The sequence below is a fragment of the Vombatus ursinus genome, unplaced genomic scaffold, assembly GCF_900497805.2.
Source record: "Vombatus ursinus unplaced genomic scaffold, bare-nosed wombat genome assembly UNPS02009205.1, whole genome shotgun sequence".
In the NCBI taxonomy this organism is placed as follows: domain Eukaryota; kingdom Metazoa; phylum Chordata; class Mammalia; order Diprotodontia; family Vombatidae; genus Vombatus; species Vombatus ursinus.
The window spans coordinates 16,689,851-16,706,813 of NW_020948983.1; the positions used below are offsets into that span (position 1 = coordinate 16,689,851).

A 16,963-nucleotide genomic window follows, 5' to 3' on the forward strand; every position below is an offset into this window, starting at 1 on the left:
TATAGGAATACAAGACAGCATCCGATGAAATGTTAAACTATGAGTTACAAGAAGTGTCTTGCTGTATGAGTTCAGAGAAATGATATGTATATCAAAGGGGAACGGAGTAGTCAGAGCAGGCTTCATGGAGGAGGAGGGTCTTGAGCTGGGTTTAAAGGACTGTGATGAAAGGAAAAAAAGTAAGTTGAGGCCCCTGAGTATACAGTCTTTAGCCCCATCTCATAACCGCATGTATTTCAGAAGTTGATTTCTTTACACACTTTGTCATCCAGTGAGATTGTTTCTAGCTAGTCTCTCTGCTGGACTTCACTCAGGTACAGGTGGACTGGAATAGCCACCTGCCTGCACACTGATCTCCTTTATTCTGTTGGTTCATTTCTTCTAGTGTATGGCATAAAGAAAAACATGCCCCAGTCTCCTACTGTTGTAAGTACAGGTGTGAGCACCTCTGCAGGTGAGTGTCCCCAGAAGGCAGATTTATGGTGGGAGAGAATGGTTCCACTTGAGTAGAGGGATATTAACTCCCTAACCCCCTAACCTAATTCCATGTAGGCTGAGTAGAAAGCAAGTTAGTGGGCACAGAGTGCTAATATTGCAGTCAGGAAAACCTGGGCTCAAATCCTGGCTCCAATTTACTAGCTCTGTAATCATAGGCTAGTAATTTCACTTTTCTCAGCCTTGGTTTTCTCATCCATAAAATGGGAATAAAATACCTGTAGTGCAGACCTCAACAGATCATTTAACCTCTCAGTGACCCCATATATCTCTAAGAAAATAAATTGCAGACCAATTAGCAATCTGCGTTGGCAGGAAGAGCTTCCTTATCAGGGAGCTCCCTACGCTGAAGAGATCATAGGTCTGGACAAAAAAAGAAAGCAAAGTACCTACCTCACTGGGTTGCTTAACTTACAAACTTTAAAGTATTTATTATATGTCAATTAATATGTTGGTATGGTCTGAAGGCCAAAGGTGCATAGCACCCTCAAAACATTGCCATACTACAAATATATAAAAGACATTAAACGATCCTCTCTCTGTCGATAAGCAGAAGTCTTGCTTTAGATAGGACCCCCTGTTAAAGAGAAACAGGGTGAGGCCTATTCTAGAGGGTCAGTCTGGTTTCCCCAAGCTCACCTGCCAGCTTTCAGGCACTCACAGATCCTGCCTGCCCTCTCCCTGGCCTCTCTGCTTTGGAGGGGTAGGCTCTAACACTGCAGAACCCTTCTCAAATCTCAGGTATCCATTCCAGGAGTATAAAGGCGGGGAAGGTGTTGGGCAGGGAGGAGGAAATCAAACACATCTCAGAAGGTGTTCAGCTTCACCTTTATTTGCCTCAGTACATGCCTAACCAGTGACTATTTCCATATATTCCTGAACCAGATCTGCATAAATGGAGGGGGGGTCTTGCATCATTTGCCCAGTTGGTAGAGGCCCTAAATATTGAGAAGAGTAGCCAGCTCTGTGGTGTACCAGCCCAGTGTCTTAGAAAGATGACTGGGCCATTTGATGTCCAGGCTGGCCATGGGTTTGGTTCTCTAAGTGATTTAACATTGATCAACTATAAATAAATGCAAAGTTTTATGTAAACTTACATTTATTATTATTACTCTCATTGTTGTTAGTATCCATGCTGTTGTTACTCAGTAGAGGACTCCTAGATACGCATGAGCTAATATCTTTTCCCCCTTTATCATTCCTGGCCTTCATTTCCACCTTCACCTTTCCTATTCTCTGATACCCTTGTCTCCTTTCCCCTTCTATTTCTCCTTTTTGGTTTCTCTTTCTCTACTCCCTCTTCTCTCTTCTCCCTATTACCTCTAGGATAAATATAAACTCTTTTGTTTTGTATTTAAAGCTGTTCACAATCTGGCCCTTTCCTATCATCCAGGACTTCCTGCCTATCACTCCCCTACACTCACTCTACAGTCTAGTCGTACTGGCATATTTGCTTTTCTTCGTAGAAGAAGGTCCATCTCCTATCTCCACACCTGTCTATTGGTTGTCTGCATCCCTAGAAGACTCTTCCTCTTCACCTTGCCCTCTTAAAACCCCTGGTTCCTTCAAGACTCAACTTTTTGAAAGAGGCCTTTCACTGGGCCCTCAGCTGCTAGTGCTTTCCCTTCTAAAGTTACCTTGCATCTACTTTGTATGTATCATGTATATGCACATACACACATTAGAGCCCACATGTAGTAAGCCCAGCATATAATAAGCACTTAATAGGTGCTTGTTGATTCATTAACCTCTCTTCTTCCCTCCCTTCATCATCACCCACACCTGCCTTTTTTCCAGCCGGTACCACAAGCTCCCACAGTGATGACCTGCTACGCAAGGACTGTAAGTTCTTGCTGCTGGAGAAGGACAACGCTCCAGCCAAGAAAGAGATGGAGCTGCTGATCATGACCAAAGACAGCGGGAAGGTCTTCACTGCTTCCACCACCGGGCTCAGTACAAGTAAGTGTAGACCACTTGAGGATGGCGTTTGGGGAAGAAATGGGAAATCCAGGAGATAGGAATCCCAAAGATACAGACTACTAAACTAATAAAAAAAAATAAAAATAAAAAAATAAAAAAGATACAGACTACCATGGGCACTCTACTAATAAAGCTGCCGTGATCCCATTCAACAGAAAAGTGTCAGCTTGGAGGCAGTCAGAGGATTTAACTTGAGTACAAAAACTGGATAAAATCAAGATTAAAAACTTTAGCTCCTGTTCCTAGTGTGGCCAACGGTGTGACTTTGGGGATCCTTAGAAGCTGTATGACATACCATATATCGTGCTGGACCCAGAGCCAGGGAGACTTGGCTTCAGTTCCTTCCCATACACATACTGGCTGTGTGATTCTGGGGGAAATTTCTTAACCTCTCTGAGCCTCAGTTTCCTCATCTTTAAAATAAGGATAATAATGGCATTCATATCACAGGATGGCTGTGAGGATCAAAAGAATCCATGTATATAACATGTTTAAGAAACCTTAAAATGCTATACAAATATGAGCTATTATTATTTTCAACATTTTCAAATATGAGCATCTCTTTTTCATGTAAAAAAATTTTTGTGGACCCATCACCTAACAATATTGGCATCTGTTGATTAAGAAAATATATAATACAAAGCTACTATGAATTCAGTAATACTTTCAAATAAATTTATAATAATCAAATAGCATCTTCATACATTACATTTACCAATATAAATAGACATATATATGTATATATGTTACACACGCACATACAAATATGTGAGAAGTAATGTAACCTAGTGGAGAAAATGTTGAACTTGGAGTCAGGAATACCTGGGTTCAAATTCTGCCTCTGACCCTTACTAGCAATATAACCCTGGGAAGCTCTCTGAGCCTCAGGCACTTCTTTATGGCTATAAATTAGAGACAATTTCTAATCAGTGTGAAGACTCTTTATACTGATAAAATAATAATAATAATAATAATAATGGCTAACATTTTTTATATAGCATTTACTATGTTCCAGGCACTGTGCTAAGTGCTTTACAATTATTTTCTCCTTTGATCCTCCCAATATCCCTGGGAGTAGATGGTATCATAATCTTCATTTTACAGATAAGGAAGCTGAGGCAAATGGAGGTTAAATGACTTGCACAGAGTCATACAGGTAGTAAAGGTCTAAGGTCAGATTTCAGTTCTTCCTGCTTCCAGGCCCAGCACTCTATCTACTCTACCATCTAGCTGCCCCCTAATAATGAGTCCTTGATGCTTTGACATAATAAATAAATATATATGGCATATTATTTATTCAATCTACAGGGGTTATGTTTACTTATTTATGGGTTCATATATCAATTTACTGACCCCTTGAAAAAAACAACTCTACATCTCCCCAGAGATCCATTGGAGAACACTGCTTGAAGTCAAGAGGAAGAATCAATAACTTTAAGAGCCAATGAATAGGATCCTTGAACTTTAGTTTGGTCATTTTTTTTTTTAGGGGAAAAGAAGGACAGGCAAATACCTGAGCTCTCTTAAGTCATCTGGCCACCTTTAAGCACTCACCATACCTCTGTAGCTGCTGCCTTCCTAAGATCAAAGCCAAAACACAATAGCAAAAGGAAAGGCAGTTCCTGGAGAACAGAAAATGAAGCATATTTGTTTGCCCATTGTGGAAGCAGCCTGACAGAGCTCTATATATAGAAATTAGCAAGTTCTAAGTTCAAATACTGACTCTGACTCTTCTATTCTGGGGCCCTGGTAAGTGCCTCCAACAGTGCCCTAGGACTCACAGAAATCACAGCCCAACTGCCACCCTCATATTGGAGGGAGTTTCCCATGCCTCCAAAATCACGGGTACTTCCAATATTCCCATATTTAATGTTTACTGTTTTATCTTCCTTCAGCTTCATTCTTAGATGACACTCTGAAAAAAGACAAGCAAGCAATCTCATCCTCCTACATCTCTGACTCCTGTCTCAAGTCTGAAGCTAATGGTAAGAGCAGATCTGCTTGTTGACTGCCATTACTTGGGTCAGATGGCATTCTACCTGCTTAACCTGTGCCCTGGTCTTACTGCTGTACTACAAGAAGTATCTTTGCTCCCTCTTCTCCAATCTGGAATAGTCTGTCCCTAATTTGCTGATTGATCTTTTTTTTTTAAACTTCTTATTGATATCGTTTGATTTTATACCACCTTCATTTCCAAATCTATTCCTCTTCCCTCCCCACCCAGTTAACCATCCAGTGTAACAACACAAAAGAAAGAGGAGAGAAAAGCAATTCAGCAAAACCAATGAACATATCAACTGAGTCTGACAGTTTATGCAATGTTTCATACCCATAGCCCTCCATCTTTGCAAAAAGGGAAGAATCACCACTAGTTTTCAAACCTGATAACAAAACACATTTTCTACTGGTAAATTTCACAGCAGCAAATTGCTTTCCACTTTGGTGTCTATTTGGATAATTGAATTTCTGCATGTATAAGGTGTACAACGTACATATACTATGTAGAGAAAAAGCATGGCCTGGTGAAGAGAGGTCCAGCCTTGGCATCAAGAGAGGTCAAGATTTTAAGTCCTGGTCTGACTCATACTAGTAACCTCTCAAGACATACATGCAGCTCTTTAAGAATCTAAGTTATAGAAGAATTTCTAACCTGAATTGTGGAGGAAGTTACTACAACAAGATTTCCCCCAGACTGAAGAAATCACAGATCAAAACCAAGAAAGAAAGGAAAAAAAACTCCATAGAATAAAATGTCACCAAGTTGCCTTGATTACCCAAAAGGATCATGTGTTACTGAAAAGTCCAATTTATGAAACATTTCAAAAGAAGCATAGTGTAGCTTCTTTTAGTACCCATAATAGCACTGCTGATGGGATCAGGGAAGAGGATCTGAGCTATAAGTCTTAGAATCTCTTCCATCTATTTTAGTCAATATATAAGCATCATTTGCAATTTTCATTTTCTGAGTTCAAGTACTGCTGCTTAAAGTGGTACTAGGGAAATGTGTGGGCTTTTATGCCTGGGTAGAAGCTAAACATTCCCTCTTTTCACACTATCCATTGGTTTGACAAACTCCTTGCTGTTGTGGTGGCATAAAGGTGGATGAATCAGCCCATCTCGCTCATATTTTTGTAAATTCCAAAGTCCACCTGACTGACTGTTGATATATCTGCTTATGTTTGTTCCCTGTGAGCATTTCTCTGGTTCTGTGAGAGAATGACATGATGGACTCTTGGTGTTTTTTCATTTTTAGGAGGCTTGAAGGTTGCATCCACCAAGGACAAAGCCACTTATGCAGGTGGGGAGATCAGCTTTCATGCCCATTCCTTGACAGAGCGGTCCACAATAGTGGGGAGGAGCACTTGATTGTTAAGAGACTAGATAATGACCCTCATAGTCACTGAACACTCTGAAAATGACCAGGGTTTTTAGATAGTTACTTGAACAAAGACACAGGTTTAAATGGAGAATACTCTACAGATCCCAGGGTTAAGCCTGAGGGAAAGAGGTGATAGGAGTGCTGACCAAGCTGGGGTAGCAGACAGAGAGTGGTCTACTCCATGACTCTTCAGAGGGACCACCTGACAACCCTCCCATAGTAAACTCAAGCAGTGAGTCCTTTCTAAGGAAAAAAAATCACAGTGTAATTTGTGTGTCTAACCTGTTTGTACTGGGGCTTGAAAAATTTTCTGACATGAATTTTGAAATAGTGATATCTAAAGCATGTAGAATGTAAACTCTATGAGGGCAAACACTTTCTTTTTGGTTTTGTTTTCCTCCTCCCCCTGTGTCTAGTGCTTTCCTATTTTCCAGTGTTTGTTGAATTGGATTTGCTTGGCAGCAGTGTGTGATTAATAATAGCTGAATATGAAAGGCCTCAGTCTCAGTCATTTACTAGTATGGAGAGTGAGATAATAAGCATTTATTTAGCATCTACTCTGTGCCAGGCAATACGCTAAGTGCTTTTACAATCTCATGATTCTCACTAGGTACAGTTGTTAGCATCCATTTTCCCGTCGTGGAAAACTAAGGCAGATAGAGGTGAAATGTCTTGCCAGGGGTCATACATGGCTGCTACCTGTCTAAGTAAGATTTGAATTTCAATTTTCCTGACTCCAGGCCCAGAACTCTATCCACTGTACAGCTTAATAGCCGCTGGTACAAGGCTCCTGTAGAGTCTTGGCTGGGACTGGCTGCCTTGCAAAGGGGCCTGAGTCACTAAAGACTCTGGGAGTTGTATTTCTTCCTACATAGAGAAAGAAGCATTCTGAGCCTACGTGGGAAGACATACAACTCCCAGTCTTTAGCGATTCAGGGCCCTTTGCAAGGCAGCCAGTCCCAGCTTTGCCAGAAGAACTATGGCATTCAAAAAGTCGCTTGTCATATTTGCAGCCTTTATTCTCTCATCCATAAAATACAAATAATACTGACATCTACTTTATGTGGTTGTTACAAGGATCAGATGAGATACTGAATATAAAATGTTCAGCAAACTTTAAAATGCCACCTAAATGCCAACCACTACTATTAATGAAAATATATGAAAACTTTAAAGTACATTTGTAAGTAATCTGCAGTTTACAAGGCACTGGCACGTCAGTTATCTCATTCCGGCCATATGTAAGGACACATGGTGGAATTGTAGACTGAGCACTAGACCTGGGGTAAGGATGCCTAGGTTCATTTACTACCTGTTGGATCCTCAGCACATCACTTAATGTTGTTTCTGGCTTGGTCTCCTCATCTATAAAATGGCAATGATAATATTTGCCTTGTCTACCTCACAGGGTTGCCGTGGGGAAAGTGCTCTATAAACTTTAGGGCACCATAGAATTGTACATTATCATTGAGTCCCACACTAACTCTATGAGGCAAGCAAGGAAGGTTTGGTTAGCCCCATTTTACAGATGAGGAATTTAAGTCCCAAAAGGGTTAAAAGTCTCACCTAAGATTAAATAGCTAATAAATGGAAACTTGGAACCCAAATTTAGGCCTCCATATTTCCAATCTTAGAGTCTTTCTACTACACCAGTTTCCTCTCTGAAAGATATGCCAACACATCTTTAAACAGTTCAGAAACTCTCTGAATATCTCTCTGTCCTTCTTCCTTCCCCCCATCCACCTAGTTTCATTTTTTTTGGCACATGGAAAGCGGGTCACTTAAAGGTTTATAATAGGACATTAGCCATCTGGGTTCACCTTCTCTTCCCTAGAAATCCAGGGAGATGACCGAGGTTTTGGTGGTGCAGGAGGAGGTGGAGGAGGCGGTGGAGCAGGTTTTGGGGCTGCCCCTGCCTGGTGTCCTTGCGGTTCCTGCTGCAGCTGGTGGAAGTGGCTGTTAGGCCTGCTCCTGGCCTGGCTGTTGCTTCTTGGATTGCTTTTTGGACTCATTGCTTTGGGTAAGAGATGACAACAGCAAAGGCAGGTTCCAGATATATATATATGTATGTGTGTGTGTGTGTGTGTGTGTGTGTGTGTGTATTTATGTCTTGCTCCCTTATAACTAGAACCCAAAAGACATCAAATCTTAGGATTGGGAAGGACCTTGTTGTTGTTGTTGTTCAGTCATATCTGACTCTTTGTGACCCTGTGGACCATACTATGTATGGGGTTTTGTTGGCAAAGATACTGGAGGGGTTTGCCATTTCCTTCTCCAGTGGAGTAAGGCAAACAGAGGTTAAGTGACTTGCCCAGAGCCACACAACTAGTGAGAGTCTGAGGCCACCTTTGAACTCAGGTCTGCCTGACTCCAGGTCCGACGCTCTATCCACTAAGTCACTCAGCTGCCTCTGGAAGCACCTCAGGGGTTTCCCAAAGTCATGTGGTGAATTAGTGATAGAGCAGGGTCTATAATCTAACTCCTAGACCACTGCTATGGGCCCTAGCATGCCCTGTGATGTTGGTGGTACGTAGATAAAACATGTGTTAAGCTTTGCTTATGGTGTGCCAGACACTCTGCTAAGGGCTGGGGATGCAAATAAAATACAGCAAGATAGTCCCCACCCTCAAGAAGTTTATATTCTAAAGGAGGAAGGTAACACATATGGGGTGGTGGAAAATAGAGGTGGGGAGAAAGGATACTCACAAGGGAGCAATGTGTCAGATGGCAAAGAGGAAGCGGATTCAGCAAAGAGTGCGCTGGAAGAGAAGGAGAAGGTAGTAGTCATAGCAGCAGCAGCAGCAGCAGCAGTAGCAGTAGTAGTACAACTAGGTGGCACAGCGGATAGAGTGCCAGGCCTAGAAGCAGGAAGATTCATCTCTATGAGTTCAAATCTAGCCTCAGATACTTACTAGCTGTGTGACCCTGGGCAAGTCACTTCACCCTGGGTGCCTCAGTTTCCTCATCTGTATAATGAGTGGGAGAAGGAAATGGCAAATACTCTAGTATCTTTGCCAAGAAAATCCCAGATGGGGCCACGAAGAGTCAGACACAACTGCAAATGACTGAATAACAAGTAGTAATAGTAGTAGCAGCAATAATAATAGTAGTAAGTAATGCCAGGCATTTTTAGTCCTTTAAAAAAAGACTTTCCAAAATGTTTCCATTTCCATGATCTCAATGGACCCTTTGAATTTTGGACAAATATCCGTTTATCAGCTAGGGAGACCAAGACCCAGAGAGGTAAAATCTCATTCGCTGAGTCCAGGCCTGGACTTCCATCTCAGTCCTCTTTCCATGATGCCTTGTTTGCTCTCTGGTTTGGCATAGTCCATCACCGCTAAAATACAGGAGCTACGGCAAAACATGGAGATTTACTGCCCAGTGATCCTGCCACCATAATTGAAGTCTCCAGGATTTTAGTGCCATGTTCAGGTCTTGCTTAGAGCAGAATTCTTACTGGTAAAAGTTTATCCTAAGATCATTTGTCTAGTAATAATAGCCCAACTTGCATTTCTATGGGATGCTTCAAACATGCTTTACATAGGTTTAATATTCACAACAGCCCTGTAAAATACACCTATACTCTTCTTCCTATGATTCTTGTTTTCTGTCTGCCTCCTATGCAGCGGAGGAGGTGAGGAAGCTGAAAGCTCGTGTGGATGACCTGGAGAATATCAATACTAGTATGTTACGTGATGAAGACAAGATCAGCAAAGGTCGAATCTCTGCTGTCTCCAACGTTGGCTGGGGGACTGGTGAGCTGGACAGTCACAATCAGGAGGTTCTCTGGGCATTTGTGAAAAACAGGCTGCAAACAGAACAAGACAAAGGTGAGGAGATCCAGTGGGGAACCTAACAGGGGTAGGAGTCAAGACCCTCAGAGCCAAAAATGCATCATTGTCATCACAGTTGTTAATTAATCAAAATTGAACCTAGGATAAATTGGGAGTGGTAAAGACGGATGGTAGTAGAAAGGACAGTTCTACCATGAGTGTATAATCCATTCCCAAAGAGTCCCAGCCCTTCCCTTCTATAAGAACTAAGGTCTCTAGAAGATCAGAGAAGGTCCCATGAAGTGGAACCTTAGGGTTGGCATTTGGGAACAAGTGCCTCCTCATGCTATTCTCTGGAAACCTTGAGGGGAGTGCAATAACTACCTTCCACCCCTGTGTCAGCACCCAGGGTGCCCTTGCTAGTTATGACTCTGACAGTTATCAATCAACCAATAATAATTTTTATGTACTGCTATATACTAGACACCCCAATAGGTGCTAGAGATACAAAAACCAAAAATGAAGCAGTCCCTGCCCTCAAGGATCTTATATTCTATTGGATGGCAATTCACATTTATACAGAGCTTTATAACTATATCTATACACATACTAACTCATTTAAACTTTACAACACCTCTACAGGTAGGTAGGACATATTCACAAATATGGAAAATAAGACAGCAGGGAAATGATTTGCTCAAGATCACATAGCTCATTAGTGACAGCATCCGACTGGACCCCAGATCTAGTCTTGTGGTCTCTCCATTATATTCCAATGTCTCCCTTTTATTCTAGGGCTAACAAAGCAGAAAAAAGATGTAATATTAACTCAAGCTTTGCTTTCTATTTTAGGAAATCTTCGAGGAAACCCTGGACCGAAAGGTTTCACAAACAGATCATTTCTCCTTGACTCTTGTTTCTCGGAAAATGCTACCTGGGATTGGTGCTTGGTTTTCTGGGTGGCTTGGGAAAGTTTTTTTCCCCTTTCCCCTACTTTCTCCTCCTTTCTCAACCCCCTTTCCCCTCCTTTACTTTTTTTTCATCTCTTTTCTCATTTCAGATCTAAGTTTGGAGAGCAAAACAGTTTAAATACATCTGTGTTATATAATCTTAAACTATTAGGTTTGGGAGGGCTAAATAATCTAGGCCCTTCATTTTACAGATGAGGAAAGAGAGACCTAGACTGGTGCTCAAAGTTGCCAACTGGTCAATGGTAGAACTAAGAATAGAAATCAAATCTCTTCATTTTAAAATCAGATTTTTATACCTAAGAGATTTGATATTAACATATTAAATGGATATCACTCTAATATGACCTAATCTCAGAATGCTGGTGTTTTTATGTCTTTTAGGTGATATGGGAATTCAAGGCCCAAAAGGTAAGTAAGGAGAATTTCTCCTGTTTTGATGGGAACTGATGGCTTAGAAAAATCAGACAGTCAGTCTTAGGAAATTTATATAACACCATACTCATTCACCATCATTCAACATCAAGCCCTTCTGAAGGATGGAGCATTGGCTTAGTAAAGAAATTCCCAGTTTTTGGTGTCAGGATCCTTTTCATTAAGGACCCCTTCCCCCTCTACCCCCTCCCAAAGAGCTTTGGCTTTTATGGGTTATATCTATTGAAATTTACCATATAAGAAATTAAAATGCTTTAATATTATTATGAAAGTAGTTTTAGCCTCTTGGGCCCCTCAGAAAGGGCCTCAGGGACCCCCTAGGGTATCCAGACCACTTTCAGAGACCCACTGACTTAAACCATCATTGACAACTACTGGTAGGCCTTGGTACTTAGAGAGGAGGCAGGGAGCAGAGCAAGAGATGAACAGCTGTAATCTCCTCTTGCTAAACTGTCCTTGACTCTAGTCCTTTTTCAGTATCCTTAGTCATCCCCAGATTGAGGGCAATGAGGTGGAAATTTTCTGCACTCCAGGGCCTTCATTATGGACACTGGTTCCAACTGAAATTGTGGTTTCTGGAGGGCAGCACCTAAGAGCCCATCAAAGAAATTCTAGCTAGAAATGTAGAGGGAGAAGTGTTTAGATGAGGCTCAAAATACACTCTCTTTCTCCTGTCAGGAAATCTGAGCCTTAATCTTCAACTAATAACTTTCTTTTTTTCCTCTCTGCTTTTATAGGAGACCGAGGGCTTCCTGGAGTTCCAGGTGTGTAAACATTGGTCACCTTCCTGCCAAGCCTCAGTAATGTTATGTCTGGGATTTTGCCCAGTTCAATCCCAGCTTCCAGCCACTAGTGGGACAAGTAGAGGGATAACCATTCTTATGCATCCACAGGTGTCCCAGGGGCTATGGGCCATCCAGGCCCAGAAGGACCAAAGGGACAGAAAGGCAGTGTAGGTAAGAACTGGTTTTCTTTTCCTCCCAAGCACCCCACCCTCTGAAACTTTGTCCTAATTGATAAAACAACCTGACACCTAGAGTGTTTTAAAGTTTTACAAAGCATTTTAAATGCATTGTCTTACAGTGCAAATCTGTGAGGTAAGTACAAGTATTATCCCCATTTTACAGATGAAGAAACTGAAGCTCAGAGATTAATTAACTTGCCTAGGGTAACACAGCCAGTTAAGCCTTGGAGACAGGAGTTGGACCTAGGTCTCAATTTGAGTCTTCAGTGTGATGTGGTAGCCAAAAAAGCTAATGCAATCTTGGGCTTAGCCCAATTGGAAGATGCTCAGTTTCCAAGAATAGGGAAAGATAATATTAAGGACCTCTCCCACAAAGAGCTTTATATATGCCTCCATAATCAGCCCTCATTTAGAGTGCTGTGTGGAGTTCTGAGCATCACAGATTAAGAAGGAAATTGATCAACTTGAGAGCTCCCAGAGGAGGGCAGTCAGGACGGTCAAGGGCCTTGAGTCTGTCAAATGAGGCTCAGTAGAGGAATTGGGGACGTTTAGCCTGGAGAAGAGTAGACTCAGGAGGACACAATAGCTCTCCTCCAGTATTTGAAAGATTGTGATATGGAAGAGGAATTCAATTTGTTCTGTTTGGCCCCAGAGGACAGAACCAGAAGCATTGAATAGAAGGTGCAAAGAGTCAAATTAGGCCTGGTGTTAGGAAAAAAACTTCCTAACAAGCTGAGGAATCCAAAACTGGAATAGACTACGTCAAGAAGTGGAGGAGTGCCCTTCCTTGGAGGCGTTCAAACAGAAGGCCACTCGTTGGCAGGGTACAGGAAGATGGACAACATGGCTGCCAAAATCCATTCCAGTCCTCCAAATCTATAATTACTGACTTCAAATATATCCCTCTTGTAGCTATGGGTTGGTGGTTTTATGACTGAGTATTCTTGTTGTTTGTAGGGGAACCTGGCATGGAGGGACACCAAGGTCAAAGAGGACAAGAAGGTCCAACGGGGCCTCGTGGTGAACCAGGACCCCCTGGCTTTGGAGAAAAGGGAGATAGAGGTAAGAGGAGGCCATCCTACCCCAGGAAAGTTGAGGATGCAGTGGTACAACTACAGTGGGATGAAGAGCAGGAGGAGATGTTCTCACTCTCCTCCATCACCCTCCCCACCAACCAGGCCCAGAAATTCTAATTCCAAGACATTTTCCTCTGCTCCAGCCCCATAAAGAAAGGTCTCTGGGAGGGGAATAAAGGAGAAACAGGAAACAAGATTTTTGTGAAGGGGAAAAAGCGGAGTCAAAGGCCAACGTGGTAGGGGGAAGAGCTGGGTAAGGGCATGACTCAGGAGACCGAAAGCGGGCACAGTTCTTGGAATTTGTCTAGAGGATGCAAAAGCAGCTCGTTGGGCCTCCAGGCACATAAAGCTAGCCCTGGAGGATTTCAATATTTCTTGATTAAAAGCAAACCAGTTCATCCACTTTGAGGCTGTTCCATCGTGGGAGAACTGGAAGTTCTGGAGAAAACTCCATGAATTGGAGTTAGCCATCTCCAGCCTTGTTTGGCTGTGAATTTCTTGAGAGCAGATACCATCTTTTACCTTTCTTTATATTCCCAGTGCTTAGCACAGTGCCTGGCATTTAGTAGGCACTTAATGCTGACTGATTGATTGATGGGTTGAAAATAACAAACAAAAAAAATACCTAAAAACTTCCTGGCTGCCATGCCTCAGAGGTCTGTGGTAGTGAGGAGAATTCAGTGGTGATTGCATATTGTGTCTTCACGGTGTGGGGGTTGTGGGAAGGATGAGAAGTGTTTCAGGACCATGCCCTGCCTCGGTGAATGATCAGTTCTAGCCAATCAGAGCCCAGAAGGCTCTGCTGCTTCCTCATTTAGGGATTCCAGACTTCAGTCCCCCACAAAAAGCTTCAGATGTTTCATGGTTTGAAGGGAAGGAGGGAGTTATAAGGAGTTTAGTTATTTTTCCCCTCTGTGTAGGGGAGAGAGATATAGCAGAAAAGGAAACCTGGGCTACAGCTTTGAGTGTACAGGGCCAGCTGCTAACTAATAATATCCAGCAATCGATTGCTTTAAGGTTGGTAAAGTGTTTTACATGTTATATCATTTGAGCCTTATAACAACCCTTTAGGAGAGGGTCCTATCGATCAGCCCCATGTTATGGATAAGGAAACTGAGGCCAAATGACTTGTCCAGAACCACATAGCTTAAAAGAGTCTGAAGCAGGATCTGAAGTCAGGTCTTCAAACTCCAGGTCTAATGCTTCATCCACTGCTCCAACTATTGCCAAATAGACAGTTGGCCCACAGCAAGAGGCTCCATCCAGCAATAGCAGAGCTGGGCTTCTCTGCTGGGTGCCCTCATTGTAGACCACTGGACTCTTTGAACCAATGAATCTTCACTCTTCCCCCACCATATGGGCCCTGGGGGATTCTGGGTGGTAGAAATATATTTTCCAAATGACAGAATTAGACTCAGGAAAAGCCAAAGTAAAAAATCACCAAGCCATTCATTTGGTTGATTTGTTCCTCAGGTGTTGCTGGTAATCCAGGTCCTCAAGGCCCCCCTGGTGTCCCTGGTTCTGTTGGTCCCAAAGGTAAGCACAGGACCTCTGATTGTGTCTGGGTTATCTAGAAAGCAGCAGTGTCCAGGGGATAACGCCACAGGGCCCGTGTCATTATCAGTCCTTAGGGAGCAGAGCAATAATCCTGAGAACCATGGACAGAAAAGAATTAACCAACTAGAATGCCACCAAACTAGAAGAATCGATAGTCGTGTTTTGGATATAATTATTGGAAAGGCTTTGTCAAATGTTTTCCTTGTCTTTGTCTAGACTACAACAGAATTATAGGCCTGGAAGGGACCTTAGAGATTATTTAGTTCAATCACCTTGTTTTATAGAGGAAAAAACAGAGGGCCAGATAGTGCCTAGGCCAAAGTCACAGACTGAGACCCTTCCTTATCAACCTATGTGGGGCCTTCTGAGCCTGTGGATGCCATGTCTTTGGTCCCTTTCATAGGTGAATCACTCAGGAAATCAGTGAGGTTAAAACAATCAATCCCATGCTAATGGTGGGACACATACTAGCTTTAACTGGTTGCCCAGGCAAATCAAGCGGGCATAGGCCCTGCTTACAGATAAAGTGATAGAGAAGGGGTAAATTCTATGCCACCTCCTTTTTTTCCTTCTCCACTCTCCTGAACCCAAATTGTTCTGCCTCCAGTATATGAGAGTGAGGGATAATCTTCATTCATTCGACCATTCATTCATTCAGCACGTGCTATGGGCAAATTGTACTTCCCGGAACAACTTGCTCAAGCAGTCAGGCTCCTTCTCCAGGGAAAAGAAGGAATTCAGCTTCATATCCTGTTATCTTTAGAGGTTTGAGGAAGAATTGGAGCCTTTGTGGTGCACAGAAGTGTGTACACACACACACACACACACACACACACACACACACACACACACACACACACACACACACATATATACCATCAAGCACTGGGAGGCCTTCCTCCAAAGCCCCCATGGGTTTCCTGTGGTATCTGATGCCCAAGTTAGGGTCCAGTTTCTTGCTAACAACCATTTCCCTCCCTCTTTTTCCCAGGTTCCATTGGTGCCCCAGGACCTCAGGGCCCCTCAGGTGAGTAGACCTGTCTTTGCCAGTGTTGTTTCTGGAAAACAAAAGGCAAGCCTTAGGCAAACGAAATTGAATTAAGGAGGGAAAAAAAAATACTAAAAACACACACAAATAAAACAGCAAAGGCACTGATAGCAGAGATTTCTAGAAGTTTTCAGCCCAAGTTTCAATGTTGTTGTTTTTTTGCCTTGAGTTGTTTTTGTGAGCCCTGACTTTATCTGTTCAAATCCCTCTTTCCATTCTGAGTTGTCCTTATTTCACTGGGAGCCCAGAGTACTTCATATATGATCTGCTTCTATAAATCTTCAACTGTGAAAACTATTCATCTGTCCATCCAAATAGAGCATCTGCCAACAAATAAAAACATTCCTTTATACAAGGTGTCCCAAAAGTCTTAATGCAGATTTTTAAGCTCCTAAAGCTTAAAATCTTCACTAAGTCACTTTTGGGACATCCTATACAGTGCTTTTTTAGTGTAATAAATTTTCAGTCTCCTTTACTAACTCTCTGTCCAGGTCAAGTCCATTAACCATCCCCCAAAGTTCTGTCTTGGGCTCTCTTCTCAACCCCCTCCATATCATCTCACTTTGTGATAATATCAGTTCCCATGGGTTCAATTATCATCTCTGTGCAGATGACTCCCAGATCTACACGTACAGCCCCAAATTCTCTTCTGACCTGCCAGTTCACACCACCAGCTACCTTCTGGTCATCTCAAACTAAGTTCTCTGAACATCTCAAATTCAACTTGTCTGAAACATAGTTCCCTTCTTCTAAAGTTCCCAGTTCCTGCTACTGTTGAGAGCACCACCATCCTCCCGGTCACCAATGCTCCCAGCTCTAGGGTCATCCTCTACTCCTCTCTCACACTTACTCCGCTTATCCAATCTGTTTCCATCATATACCTGTCTGATTTTCTTTGGTTCTGCAGGTCCTTCTGGCCTCCAAGGCTTCAGAGGCGAAGTTGGTCTCCCTGGTCCCAAAGGTAAGTTGGTGAAGAATTATAGAAGGGAGAGGGCAAGCCTAGTGCAGCTATTCATTAGGCCTAGAGTTAAGCATCCTTATATAATAGGAAATATGCTAAGTTACATTCAGATGATGTGGGTTCAAATTCTGGTTTTGCCACTTTACCTGGGTATCTATAGACAAGTCCTCTCCGGAACTCAGTTTCATCATATGAGGGAGTTGAACAAGTTGATTCTCAGGTCCCTGCTAACTTTAAATCTTTGATCCTATGAGTATGACTAGGTGGTCCAGGTAAGGGTGGTGGTGGAGACCATCAGCCAGTCAAATAGGTTAATGAGTGGGT

The 16,963-nt window shown here is 42.5% G+C and overlaps 1 protein-coding gene across 2 annotated transcripts in view; it reads left to right on the forward strand.

Annotated features, from left to right (window-relative positions):
* The window catches only part of COL17A1 (collagen type XVII alpha 1 chain), a 67,095-nt gene that overhangs the window by 25,023 nt on the left and 25,109 nt on the right, over positions 1–16,963 (forward strand). For both annotated transcript variants that reach the window (XM_027851540.1, XM_027851541.1), the window contains exons 13-26: positions 386–454; positions 2,293–2,454; positions 4,371–4,460; positions 5,729–5,773; positions 7,689–7,874; positions 9,484–9,687; positions 10,483–10,512; positions 10,983–11,009; positions 11,771–11,797; positions 11,927–11,989; positions 12,955–13,059; positions 14,547–14,609; positions 15,622–15,657; positions 16,586–16,639. In XM_027851540.1, coding sequence (XP_027707341.1) covers positions 386–454; positions 2,293–2,454; positions 4,371–4,460; positions 5,729–5,773; positions 7,689–7,874; positions 9,484–9,687; positions 10,483–10,512; positions 10,983–11,009; positions 11,771–11,797; positions 11,927–11,989; positions 12,955–13,059; positions 14,547–14,609; positions 15,622–15,657; positions 16,586–16,639 — 1,161 coding nt within the window. The remainder of the gene's footprint in view (positions 1–385; positions 455–2,292; positions 2,455–4,370; positions 4,461–5,728; positions 5,774–7,688; positions 7,875–9,483; positions 9,688–10,482; positions 10,513–10,982; positions 11,010–11,770; positions 11,798–11,926; positions 11,990–12,954; positions 13,060–14,546; positions 14,610–15,621; positions 15,658–16,585; positions 16,640–16,963) is intronic.